General features: G+C 40.5%; 1 protein-coding gene across 1 annotated transcript in view; it reads left to right on the top strand.

Moving 5' to 3' along the window:
- epha6 (eph receptor A6) overlaps window positions 1-13,613 on the top strand; it is a 263,546-nt gene that overhangs the window by 146,543 nt on the left and 103,390 nt on the right. Inside the window, exon 5 of the mRNA XM_084725380.1 lies at window positions 2,970-3,305. Within this exon, the coding sequence (XP_084581506.1) occupies window positions 2,970-3,305 (336 nt within the window). The remainder of the gene's footprint in view (window positions 1-2,969; window positions 3,306-13,613) is intronic.

Below are 13,613 nucleotides of genomic sequence, written 5' to 3' on the forward strand. Positions count from 1 at the left end.
TTATAGCTGCTCAACAACCAAGCCGGTTGTTTTTTCTAAAATTCTGAATGTCCACAACCACAAGAGGCCCTTGAGCATACAGTAATGTATGTGCACATGCTAGATTAGCTGCTGACCAGCTGCTCTACACACCCACACATGAACATGCACACAAGAGCCATCACATGATGAAGATAATGATGAAGAAAACTGTGCAAATGATTTTTATCTTCCAACCTCTATAGCATCTCATTTTTTTTATTAGCTCAATAAACAGGCTGATACCATACAACATATAACACCAGTCATACAGCTGCTGCTGCTGCTGCTGCTGATTTATCTTTGCATGAGTATCGAATGTTTTTTTTTAAATATATAGTATGAAAAAGTAGACACCAGTGCCCATTTTAGACACCAGAACACAACATTGTTTTTTTTACTGCCTCGTTCAAGGGCTCTTCAACAGTTGTTGTCAGTAGTTGAACTAAATCTTCCAGGCAAAAGCACATTCAAAGGTCACTTTGGCTCCCAGTACAGGCAAACACTGTGTATAAAGGCTTGTGGGGTTTTTACAACCCAGGAAACTAAGAAGAGTAGACTAGCACATCTATTCTAACAAGCTGTGAGTTCTGTGTTTACTTACGTAATGCATTTTAATCAGGAGCCTGTAGGCCAGAGCATAAACTGTTTGCTTGATGTCTAAGTAAAAAAAAAAAAAAAAAAAGAAATGGAGATTAAAGACTGAGGTCCTGAGAGGAAGACAAAGGTAGAGAGCAAGACAGAGAGGAGAGGATGTCACAGGAGGAGAGATAAAGGTGGAGAGAAAGTGTAAAGACTGGATGGAGAAGACAGTGAAGGGAGAAAGGGAGGAGGGTGCTGATACCAATCTCCCCCTAGAGGAGAATAGGAGCTGATTGATGGCGGTGGGGTTGCTCCGCGGGAGGGGAGGTGGGCGGATTCTCCTCGATGGAGAGAATAGAGGAGGTGAGATAATGGCCGATAGAGGCAGGGGGAGATAAAGAGAGAGAATGGACATACGCTGACAGAAGTGGAGGAGGAGTAGGAGGAGCTTTCCTGTCTGCTGAGATTTTTAGCAAAGGTAGGGAGGGCGAGGGATGGAGGGATGGTGAAGGAGAGGGAAATATCCCATTGTCTAGGCAGACAGTGAGCTTGGCAGGACGGGAGTGTTCAAATCCCTCAGGCCTTTTAACTCCACCCTGTTGACAGCTGGCTGCCTGCTATAGCACAATACTTACCCTGACACACAAACACACACACATACACAGAGCACAAAAATACCTCGACAAAGTGAAATGTGAGTGAGGTGAAATAACTTAGAATGTTTACTGCATTGGAGAAGTAGCACATATGTCGTACAGCGTGTAATATCTGATATTTAACCCTCAGATAAATAGCTCAATACAGCAATAATAATTTAAGGGTGTACCTCAGGGGTCAATTTTTGGTCCTGTGCTTTTTTTTAGTATACGTAGGTTACTATTGCTTTATATCTTCTCTCCTGCATGGAGGCTTGGACACTCTAAAGGACTGCTGTGATGAAATTAATTTTCCTGAAATCCCACTCAACTCGAAATATCAGTGATTTCTTTTTTTCCATTTTTTTTTTTTGTTTTGCTTGTCTGCTCCCTCCTTTTATTGGTTCAGAAATGTTCTGACAACCCGTGTTGTGCATGAATGCGCCAATAAAGCCTGGTTCATTGAACGTGCTTGTGTTTTTGGTGAACGGTAAATTGAACAGATCAACTGATGAATGTGAACATGAGCATCGGCAGCTGGTTAAAAAAAGAAAAGAGCGTAGCTTGCAGCATCAGAGAAAGACAGCATGTGAAAATAATATGGACAGATGTGTCAACGTGATAAAGCCTAAAAACTTTCTTTGATCATGCAGCATGAAGTGTATGACCTGGGCTACGTGGCAGACTGAAGTCTCCTCTGTCTTGTCTCCCTCTTCATCTCCTTGTAGTTCTTATGGATCATGGTGCGTTCAGTTTGACCTGAAAAGTCAGAATTTCGAAGTTCCCAGCTGGAATTTTCAGCTGTATATCATATGTCATCAAGTCTTCTGTCTGCTGAAGTGTAAAACTTTCTCAGATTGTCACAAATTATTGCTAATAACTATTCAAACTCATTAAAGAAAACATAGTATGTATGATGTCATTATTACCACCTCCTAAAATTAAAATTAAATTTTAGAAAAATGGAAGAGGTGAACGTGAACTTATTCTTGTGAAGTGTGAACCTGCACAACACTGTTGACAACAACCTTTTGCACAACATAAACATGTTGAACTCTATTAAGTCATTACTAAATTATTATATGAGTGCTCTATACTCTTGGGTTGGATCACACCCATCTTCAACCCCTGCCTTCATTTTGATCTACACCTGTAAGATTGTGACTGCATCTTTTGCGGTTGTGATGTTATCATGCTGAGATGATCTGTCCACAGACATGCAAAGACACACTAAAGTACTCAAAAAAGCTTCTACTTCTTACCCAACTACTTCCAGCAACCTTGCTAGGACCACACCCATTTTCAATCATCTAAACTAAATGTCAAGTTTCATGATGGCATTTTGTACAGTTGTGGTGCCATTACCACCTAGCAAAGTACTCAAAACAGCTTCTGTGGTTGTAACGTCTGCAGTAGGTGATTTTGGAAAAGGTGTAGGAACCTTGTATGTAAAGACAAGACATTACCACTGCTGCCTTTAGAATAAATTTGAAGATTTTATTGAATACCAGTGAATACATGGGTAAGCACCATTTTACATTTCTGAACTCCCACGCTCTTGACCTTAGGCCATCAAACAAAGCTTTATTGTCTAGTTCAAGTCAAGTCAACAACAAAACGTGACTACATTTACCACCAGGGCAAAGCTGTGAAAGGATCAACTGTTTAAATCCTACACAGCTAACCTTGTAACTGATTTATCTATTCATTAATTTTCTTTTCTTCTACTGACAGGCCCTCCATCTCCTCCCCGCAACTTGATATTTAACCTGAACGACACCTGTCTGATGCTGGAGTGGTCGCCACCCAGCGACACCGGGGGCCGCCGTGATCTCACGTACAACGTCCAGTGCAAACGCTGCGGCCCTGAGCCCGACCGCTGCCAGCTGTGCGAGGAGGATCTTCGCTTCCTACCGCGACCGCTCGGCCTGACCAACGCCACTGTCACCGTCATGGACTTCTCAGCACACGCCAACTACACCTTTGAGATCGAGTCCCTGAACGGTGTGTCGGACATGAGCTCCTTTCCTCCCCAGGTAGCCATCATCACCGTCAGCACTGATCAGGGTGGTGAGTATGCATTATTTGAACTTAACTTGATGATGCATGATCCGTGGGCCTTCTCATTGCAGTACCTAAAATATACAGTGTGTCAAAGATCATATTTTACAAATGATGTCTTTCTTAACCCTTTTAAAGGTAAGTTAAGTCTAACTTTGTATAGTTTACAATTTTTCTAAGTTTATAATCCTGTCTGGCACTTTCACACCATTCTTATAGCCCTGTTATCACAGGCACTGCTGCCATATGTTTATGGATAGTGATAAATCTAAGTGAAAGCTGAGATCACAGTCACAAATTTGTGAGTATCTAGTGCTGTTCACTGATGAGATATGCATGTATCCATCAATGTACGCTCAATCTGCAAATATATGGAAGAGATGGGATTGTGGGATTTGTACACAGTCCAGTTAAATCCATAATAATGCTGCTCCTCAGGGGTGAACACAAATGCATTGTTACCCCTCCATTATTCATGCCCATACAGGGTGCATACGCAGGCTGTCTGAGGGGCAGGGGCAAAAAAAAAAAAAAAAAGGGCACGAGCCGTATGTGGTGGGGTACCAGCGCATCAAACGTTGTGATGCATTTACTGTCAGATAGTTCCAGCCCCTGGTTTAGAAAGAAACAATGTAATGAAAACACACTAAATATATAACTATTTAGAGGTAAGTAGAGGCCAAGTAATTTTCTAGCATGCAGGGTAGCCTGTGGCAACCTAATTTGTCATGTTTTGTCTACTTAAAGGGCACCCTAGAGGGCATTTTATCATGTTTTGTCCACTGGAGGGGCAGTCTAGTGGGTATTTTTATCACGTTATCTTTGACACTGGTTTACCATAGATGGCACTTAATTATGTTTTGTCTACTAGAGGGGCATCCAAGAGGGCACTTTTGCAGCATTTTCTTCAAACCTCTGAGTTCACCAGAGCTGAAATACAGAGCAGACTTTACTGAAAAGTTGAATAGTGAGCCAGTGAATAGTGGCAGGAACAGTGCCACCACATGGCGAGAGTATTTTGTGTTTGAAGGATTGGGGAGATCATTGCATATTTTTAAAGGGGAGTTTTTGACCACTGCTAGCACTATGGAGCAATACCTTTATGAGTGAATCGCTGTTTTGTTTTGTTTGTTTGTTGTTTTTCTTTTTTTTTTTGCTCACATTCTCGGTGGTGTAGTAGCCATTCATGATTTCAGGTTTCATGATTCCACCAATCGAGGTGGCACTAACACACCAAGAAACACAATGTTCCAACAAAGGCAAGAAAGAAAGAAAGAAGAAGAAGTAGTAGCAAGTGCTGATGCAAATGCATTGAACATGTTGGTTACACCTCAAGGATACACAAACACTGAATATGAACAGAAACTTTGTTTGTTTATTAGAAAACTCCACAGGGCACCATTTAATTTTTCATTTTTTTCAACACATCTACTATAAATTTCATCCATTTCTTGTCGTTTTATACAAACCAACTTTTGAATGAGTCTGTAAAAAAAGGTTTTTCATTACTTTTTAAAAAATGACGTTATGTTCCTGTAACCACTTGACACATTCGTCTACTGAATGTTCACAGTAACTCTTGATCACATGATTAAATTGCAATCAATAGCAGCTGCACTTACAATCCACTCAGAGTGACTCAGCTACACCTGATGGCATCCTGCACATATATTGCAAAACAAATTTAAATAACCACAACTCATTGGTCACGAGTCTGAATTTTTCTACCTATCGTTGGACCCTTATTCCAAGAAAGGAGTTACGATAATCAAGACCACCATAGTACAATCAGCATGTTTGAATTCGTGTGGATAAACAGTTATGAATATTTGCTATTGTTGAAATAATTTATAGGATTGCAAAGCCTCAGCTGAGTGCTTTTAAAAATTTAAAGTTTGCATACTTTGTTAAGTGCACCGTCTTTACTGTCATCATGTGTTGCCTGTGATGCAGTCGGTAGAGAAACGCTGGCCTTGAGTTAAGTCACAATGACATTAGAGTTAATGTCCCACTAGTATTTTTATTTTTACATTCTTAACTGCTGCTGTAAATGATGGCAGGAGGCCAAGGATAGGTTGTCTCTACCTACCTACTTGCTCAGAATAATATTTTTATGCTGAAAGGCCCATATTTCCTCTGGGACATGGTTTGGTGTAGAACGCTTATGCTTTTAATTTGTGATTTGCAAACACTGTGTTTTCTGTTTTCTGCCTCCTCCCTCTCCTGTCTTCCCCTGACTATTCTTTCTACCCGTTTTTTTCCTGTTGGTTGTTTATCCTCCTCTTTCTCTCTCTCCTGTCTCCTGTTTCCAAACATGTTTGTTTTTCTTTCCTCTTTGTTCTCTCCTCCCTTCTTCCTCTCCCTCCCTCCTTCCTTGCGTTGCTATGGGAGTCTGGGAGAAATGCATTTTCTCATACAGCCAAAATACATTAAATGCATTATTCTTTGTCACTGGGGACAGCTCTAGCCTTTACAGGTAACTCAATGTTACACGCAGCCTGTTTATTTCATTAGGATGCCCAGTTTAGCACGTAGTCGTGGCAGGTCCCCGAGCTGTACACAAGACCCATTTCATCACTAATATACCCAGCTGCAGCTCTTTAAAACACTCAGGGGAGGAGGCAGATTCTTGGCCATCAGCCAGTGATAAGCAGCCGGATGATGTATTTCATCTTGACATAAACTGTGGAGGTTGGTCTGTGTCATTTGATGGAGGTTATTGATAACATAGCTGGTTAAGTGCGTAATCCATACATGTCCTGATGATCCTGCTTGGTATTTCTGTTGTATCTCTGTTTTTGTGAATATTTCACAGTGCAGTCTTTGCTTTGCAACTAACTTAATGTGAGTTCTTGACCACACCAAGATTTCTGGCTTGGTTTGTGTTTTTTTTTTTAACATTACCGATTTGCAGCTGAGCACTAACTTTTAATTCTTCTTCCTTGGCTCCAAAACCAGTTACTTCAGTTGAGCGCTTGTATGGTGTTATGGTCCTCTACTGATATAGTTATGTAAATTTGTGTGTCATCTGCATAATTATGGTAAATCATTTTGTTGTTTTCCAAAATCTGAGCTAATGGGATTATGTCAATTTTGAACTGAAGAGGCCCCAGAATGGAGCCTTGTGGAACTCCACAGGTCTTTCTGTCTGCTCTGTTGTGTCATTATCTATAGACACAAAGTAGAATATGACTAAGGAGGGATGCATGTTTTTTATCTAAATTTTATGATGTAAATTAGTCCCAACCGGTTGACTCTATGAGCCCTATCTTACGCTGATCTAAAGTGCAAGTGGAAAGCAGTGGTGAGCCACCTGAGCTGGACTGAGGTGCAGCTTTCCAGTCGCCCAGTCATCTCCTCATCCTTATCTCCTCCTCCCATCCTCATTCCTCCATCTCATGGAGGAAACAGTCAGAAAGTGTTTCTGAAGCTTGATAACCTGTGCGCAAAATTATCATGTGTGCATGCCTCAGCCAAGCATGAGACACGCCGACTTCAATATTTACACTTTATTGTTGATAGAAAATATGTTCAAGGGATATTTTACTGATCAGCGCTCCTGTGTGGGGAGAAGACTGAATATAAATGCAGGTGTTTTGTGGTTGTTGTGATTGACGTATGTGTGTTCCGGCCAAGCGCTGGACAGACCAATTGCGCCACAGACTTTGTCTATGTCTTGCAAGTTTCAAGGCTAATTTACAGTAAATGGCCTGTGAGCCAGTTTCAACCCAAGAGGTGCAGAAATTTTAAATCTTAAAATCTTTCATCTTTAAATTTTGAGGTGAAAAAACCTCAATGATAACACTAGCATCAAACAGTTGCATCATGTGGTCTACAGTGTGAGGTCCAGTTAAAGATTCTGTGTTTAAGATTTATGGGGATTTATTGGCACAATATGGCAGAATTTGAATCTAATATCCATAAATGTCTTTTCATTCTCGTATAATCACCTGAAAATAAGAATCCTTGCATTTTCTTTACCTTAGAATGAGCCAGAGTCTACCATGTTGCACCACCACATTTCTAGCCCAGATTGGACAAACCAAACACTGGCTCTTTATCTGCCCCTTTACTTTTTTCATTCAACTTTTTGTATGGCACCACGCTGACTGCTGCATTGCAACCTTAAATAGTGCTCCAAAATCTCTCAAGTATTGTGATAAAGTGTTGCTTACTTTTTGGCAGTGTGGGAGGGTGACTGACCTGATTTTTCCTTGGGCCTTTTTGTGGCTGTACATAACTGCTGAGATTGTTTAGAACCACTGAAAAACGGTATGCTTGACTCAACCCACACTTGTACATACCAAAAATTTTCCCATATGCAGATTTGTTCCTGTACAAGTGTCAAACACTCGCTGTTTGTTAGACTGTGGATAATGTTCCTAACTACCTGTTTTGATAGACTGGTCCTGTTGCATGTGTTTGTGTTAATTGTTTTTTGTGTTCATTGTAATCCTGAAATCATCTCCATCCAGTTCTTATTTCTGCCTCTCTAATGATACACAGTAGAACTCTTTCTTCACAGTTGCAACCTTCAGCTTTTTATATTTTTTTCACACAGCATACAGTCTAACTTCTTATTTTCACACCTCAGCTAGGAGCTAATTTCAAAGGATTTGTTACCTAGGTGCAGATTAACAAATATAGTATAAAACCTGCTGTTTCTGTTGGCGGTGGAGGAGGAGGATTCATGCATACAAATTGCCCACACAGTATCAATTACTAGTGCTGAAAATTGTTTCTAGTTTTTGTTACTTTTTCCATAGAGCTTAACATATAATTATTTATGGATTAGGCCAGTCAGTTTTACTGCATCAGCCATTTAAACCGTAGCTCATGTTCTTTTTGTTGAAATGTAATGTATCTAAGGAGCTTCTTTATAAACTGCAAAAGTCATCCATCTCAATAAATAATCTGGCCTCATCTTCAAATCAATTTTCTTCATTTAGATTGTATAATAATTATTACTTTCAGTAATTCTTGAAAGTTGATCTTTTAATGAAAACTTGTTAGCAATCTTACACCACGACCAGATTTCTTGGCTTATTTGAAGGAAGTACGTTGTGTTTTTTTTTTTTTTTTTTTTTGGTTGTTTGTGAAGTTTAAGTCTTTATAAACTCAGTTGTTCCCACCGAGAGCAAGCACTGTGGTAATGGTGAGGAAAAACATCCTTTTAACAAGCAGAAACCTCAAGGTGATCCAGGTTCTTTTTTAAACGAGAACATACAGTAGTACAATGCAAGTTTCACTTAAAAATTCAAAGTAACAGTGGTAATGGTAGCAGTAATGGTGATCATATTACTAATAACTGAAATAATGGTAATAATAGTAATTGTTTACAGACTGGTTTAGAGTTTTTTTTTTTCAGGAAAGTTAGCTAGACTATCTCTGGGCCACATTAAAGATAGACATTCTTTGCTGTATGGAAAAGTTGGTAGAAAAAAAAAATGTAGAAAACCAAATACACAACCTGAAACAAAATTGTGTATCTCTACAAGACTGCTGTATAAGTAAAGATTACTATAATATTATTAATCCCTGGGACTGTAGTTTCACAACATTGTGATACAGTGGCATGGGCTCCTGGAAAAGGCAGTGATGAGCTTAATCTTCTGTCACAAATTCTGCATTGCACAACTTCCTCCAGCACTCCTTCAGCCAGAGAAATAATTCTGCCGCCACACTCTGCTGTGTCTGAGAAGGAGTTGGCTTGTCGCTGCACGGTTTCCGGTTTGAACTCCACCATTTGTTGGGAAATGAACCATCCCAGTGAATGAAACCGGAAAAACCCACGCGCTGTATGGATTCATGCGCGCATTTGCTCAAACACAGACTGGGTTTAACAGCTCAATGGTACCAGCTTTGACTGACTTCTTTATTTCTACAACTTACATTGTGAAACATATTTTTTCTGCAGTTACAGAGCTGATGTAGCAGTGATTACTAGACTCTCCTCAACACATGCGCATCACTGTGAAACTCACTGTTACATTTGTAGATCAGGCTTGTTCAACTAGTGGCCTACAGGCTAGATATGTCCCTTTTGAATTCTTCTATGACCTGCAAGAGCCTGCCTGCATATCAAGTTGGCATGTGTGTGTGTGCATGTGTGCATCAGTGAGTGAGTGAGTGTGCACATGATCAACAAACCTGCATCTTGCCCAGAGCTAATCTCGAACACTACTGGACCAATCAGCCTATTTTTTTTGTGCACATTCATGACTGTACGCTGAAGGACCTCTGTCATTCACAGTTCTTGAAAGACCTTTGAAAAACCTTTTTTCCACGCTGACAACAGTCACCATGGTCATTGTGTCTTCAGGTCATCCCACCTACCATACCTTGAACGCTCAACTCGAAATGGTTTACCTTGTACTGTCTCTTCACCCTGTATTCTTTCATCGCAGTAATGCATTTGTTGGCAATTTTTCCAGTCAACTTTTCATCTCTTTAAAGCTTTAAGAGAGATATGTTGAAGGCTGTAACAACACCATTGTGGAAAATGACAAAGACAATGTGAGTCTTTTGTTCTAAATCACATCACAAGATCGCCGTCAGTAAACAGCAGGAGCTACTCGAGTGTCACTGCCATAGATGGAGGCTGTTTACTAGGGAGAAGAGAAACAGAGAGTTGGTAGTGAGGACTGACAGGGTCGTGACTTTTCCACATATATAGTCAGTGATTTTTTTTCATATAGGTTGCCAAAAACACATTACACATGTCACATGTTTAGTATTAAGTTGTATTTAAACGAAAACAACTTGTGACTGATTGTCAGTTTCTTTCCGACTTTGAGATAGGGCTGTTTATTTGGATTGAGTTGGAAAATGCTCATCTAAATGAGGATTCTCAGTGAACCGCAGCAACATTCTAGAATATTATTTTGTCATTTGTCATGTAGCCTAATATGTTACAGTCCTTCAAACATGACGCTGGAAGAGGGATCAGGTCCATCAGCCAGGTCCACTGTTTTAATGAAGAATGCCTATTGTCACATTGTTGATGAGGCAAAAACGGCATTGTTTTTTTCAAAAGGTTTAAAGCGTGCATGTGGTCAGCATATTCATTCAACGCAAAGATAACCATGCAAAACTCCTTGAGAAAAGGAGAACTTGCATGCTGCAGTGATTAGTTTTTCTGCGGCTGCAGTGATATGCATACGTACAAATACTTTTGCACATATGCTTCCTGAGAAGCATCCGCCTAAACCTCTGCGTGATGGGCTTGTTTGGAAAGGAGCACACCATTAGCATAGCGTTGCCATCAGCAAAAATGAGACAGCCATGTGAATTTCTTTGTGTTGTGAGGAAGATCAAGAGTCTCCGTAATAATGTACGCGAGCCATAGATAAATTAGACTTAGTCATTAAAATGCAGATGTCCCTTTTGGTAAATGCTTTGTGCCAGTGAGGTTAATATATGATTTGTTGTGCCTATGACGGGCGACTTTGGGGACACACACATGCACACACACACATGCACACACACACGCGCACACACACACACGCACACACACACACATACACACACACCAGTTCTGTACATATGCAAGAGTGGCGTCGAAAAGCTAAGGCCTGTGATAATTTCCTGTCAGGCATAACCTTTTCAATATTTCGTGATTCACACAGTGAAGCTCATCTGATCTATGCACAACCATCAATCTTTACAGCACACACACATGGACCGAGACTCGGTGTGTGGAGAATTATAAAGCATGAGGATTAACAGCAGGGGAGTGTCTTGGCCTGGAGTAAATCCCCTCATATTTGGAGAAAGAGAAAAAGAGTCGGGGGAAATTATGTGTGCATTTGCACTTCTCGAAGTCTGAACAGGAACGTGGCACTGGTGTGATCTGGCAGACTTAGAAGTTTACTGTGAGCTTTAGGACAGGGAGGCTCACATCCACCAGAAGGGTCTTTTTTTTTACCAACTAGAAACTCTGAAAACCATCAACGACAGGTGGAAACAGAAGGAAACGTAGCCTCACCCGATCCTCCCTAATGTTGAGGTTTCACTATGCAACTCTAAAAACATTTTTGTGTCACTCTCATGTGTTTCAATAGACTCAGCTTCTCATGTGAATAAAATTCTTCCACAGTCTGCACACTCACTAAAAAAGAAGTGCTCTCTGGAACATCAGATGAGAGTTGTAATTGTGCAAATGCTGTTTTTCTCAAAAGAAGTCTAAACTTTTATTTAGGTGAAGGTTTCAAATAAGCCTTTTGACTCTTTTTGATGGCTTGGACACAAAATTCGACAATTTAATCACTTCCCCCACTTTTAACACAATTCCTACACAGCTGAAAGTGGTATGAAACAGTTAAATTAAGCCAATGCCTGAAAATAGAAACAGCAACGCAGGAGAGAAACTAAACTTCAAACCACAGAGATTCAGTTAGAAGCTACATAAGTACTGAGAGCTGAACATGCAGAGACCTTTAAGAAACATTCTCTCTCATCTTCTGCAGATACATGAGTTGAATCGTGCAACTAAAAACCCCAGATGCCTTCTTGAGTACTCTCAACTAAAATGTAAATGCAAAACCCATTTTTTATGAATTTAAATAAAATATCAAAGACTTCTTTTTTTTAAAAGAAAAACATCTTACTCACAAACACTGTAGCATAGCCATGTCATGTGATTTGCTACTTCATAACAACAAAAATTGCTAAGACCACAGCCCAAAATTGCGCACAAGCGTTTAAGTTCACAATAAAGAACACTACTGACTACCCAGGTAAAAAACTACACAGTCCAGCCATATACTAGGCTTTGCACTGATCTTGTTTGAAGGTAAAACTGCATAGTTTGTCCTTTTATTATGACCAGTCCAAGGGACATCTGTGCAATAACCCTGCTGTTTAATCAGCATCTCTATATGCCACACCTGTCAGGTGGATGGATTATCTTGGCAAAGGACGAGGCCTCACTGATTTCAACAAATCTGTAAATAAAATGTGAGAGATATTGTGTGCATAGACAAATTCTTAGACTTTTACTTTATTCAGGAAAAATAGAAGCAAAAACAAAGAGTGTTTTGTTTATAGTTCTGTTGAGTGCAGTGAAGTTATCCATTATTGGTCCCTGTAGGGAAATTCTTTCACTGCATTTAACCCATCCCAGTGTTGGGATCAGTGGGCAGCCACTGTGCAGCACCCAGAGACCACCTCCAGTTCCAAGCCGGGACCTTCTCCCTGTGAGGTGACAGCGCTGCCCCCCGCTGTACAAGTAGGTGACTGGGTCAGGAAAAAGAGAAAAGAGCCAGAGGCAGCTGGAGGACAAGTAGCAGCTGGATGAGGATGTGGAAGGTTAAATGAACAGAGGAGGAGTGAAATGAAGGAGTAAGCCTGAGAGGTAAATAGAGAGAGAGAAAGAGAGAGAGGTTATGAATGTGATGAGCGGGAGAAGAGTGGGACAGAGACAGATGAAGTGACAGAGAAAAAGAAGAGGGCGAAAGAACATAGAAAATGAGCAGCACAGTATGAGAAGATGATTGAGTGAAGAGGGGATCGAAAGAGCAAAAGAAGTGGGTGACAGAATGAAAAAGAGGGTAAATTAGCTGACAAGAAATGTGGGCAGAGGATAAAGAGAGTGCGGGGGAAGAGATGCAGACACACAGAGAGACATCTATGAACTTGTGTGTGCACTCTGTAATGTGCTTTTTGATTAAGCTATGTGACCACCCCAACTATTGTAAGTTATTTCAACTAACTTCATTTATTTTCTCTAAAATGTACTTATTACCAGAACATAAGTACATCAAGTAGACTCCAGCTGTGGTTCAGCTGACTACTTTGCACATGTTCATTTCATCATCTTGCTCTGCATTTCAATACCTATACTACAATGCTGTTTATCCATTTCATCCATTGTCCGAAAAGAGGCGGGATAAATCCTGGACAAGTCTCCAGTTCATTGCAGGGCTGACACATAGAGACAGACAACCATTCACACTCACATTCACACCTATAGGCAATAAAGAGTTATTAGTTAACCTATTATACTGCATGTCTTTGGACTGTGGGAGGAAGCCAGAGAACCTGGAGAGAACCCGTGCGGACACAAGGAGAACATGCAAACTCTGTAGAGAAAGGCCCTGCCCCAGCCACAAACTCCCCAGACCAGCAGCTGACTGGGGGATTTGAACTCAGGACCTTGTGCAACCCTACAATGCTATTTAGTATACAAAAAAAAAATGAGTATGGATGATTAAATGGACAATCCTCTGTGATGGATGTATGAGCAAGAGTGTCAAAAAGACTGATAGTCAAGGCAAGAGTTCAAGGCGAGGAAGTAGTATGTTACAATTGTATGCA

This window comes from Lutjanus erythropterus, chromosome 8 (genome assembly GCF_056507025.1).
Source record: "Lutjanus erythropterus isolate fLutEry1 chromosome 8, fLutEry1.hap2, whole genome shotgun sequence".
In the NCBI taxonomy this organism is placed as follows: Eukaryota; Metazoa; Chordata; class Actinopteri; order Lutjaniformes; family Lutjanidae; genus Lutjanus; species Lutjanus erythropterus.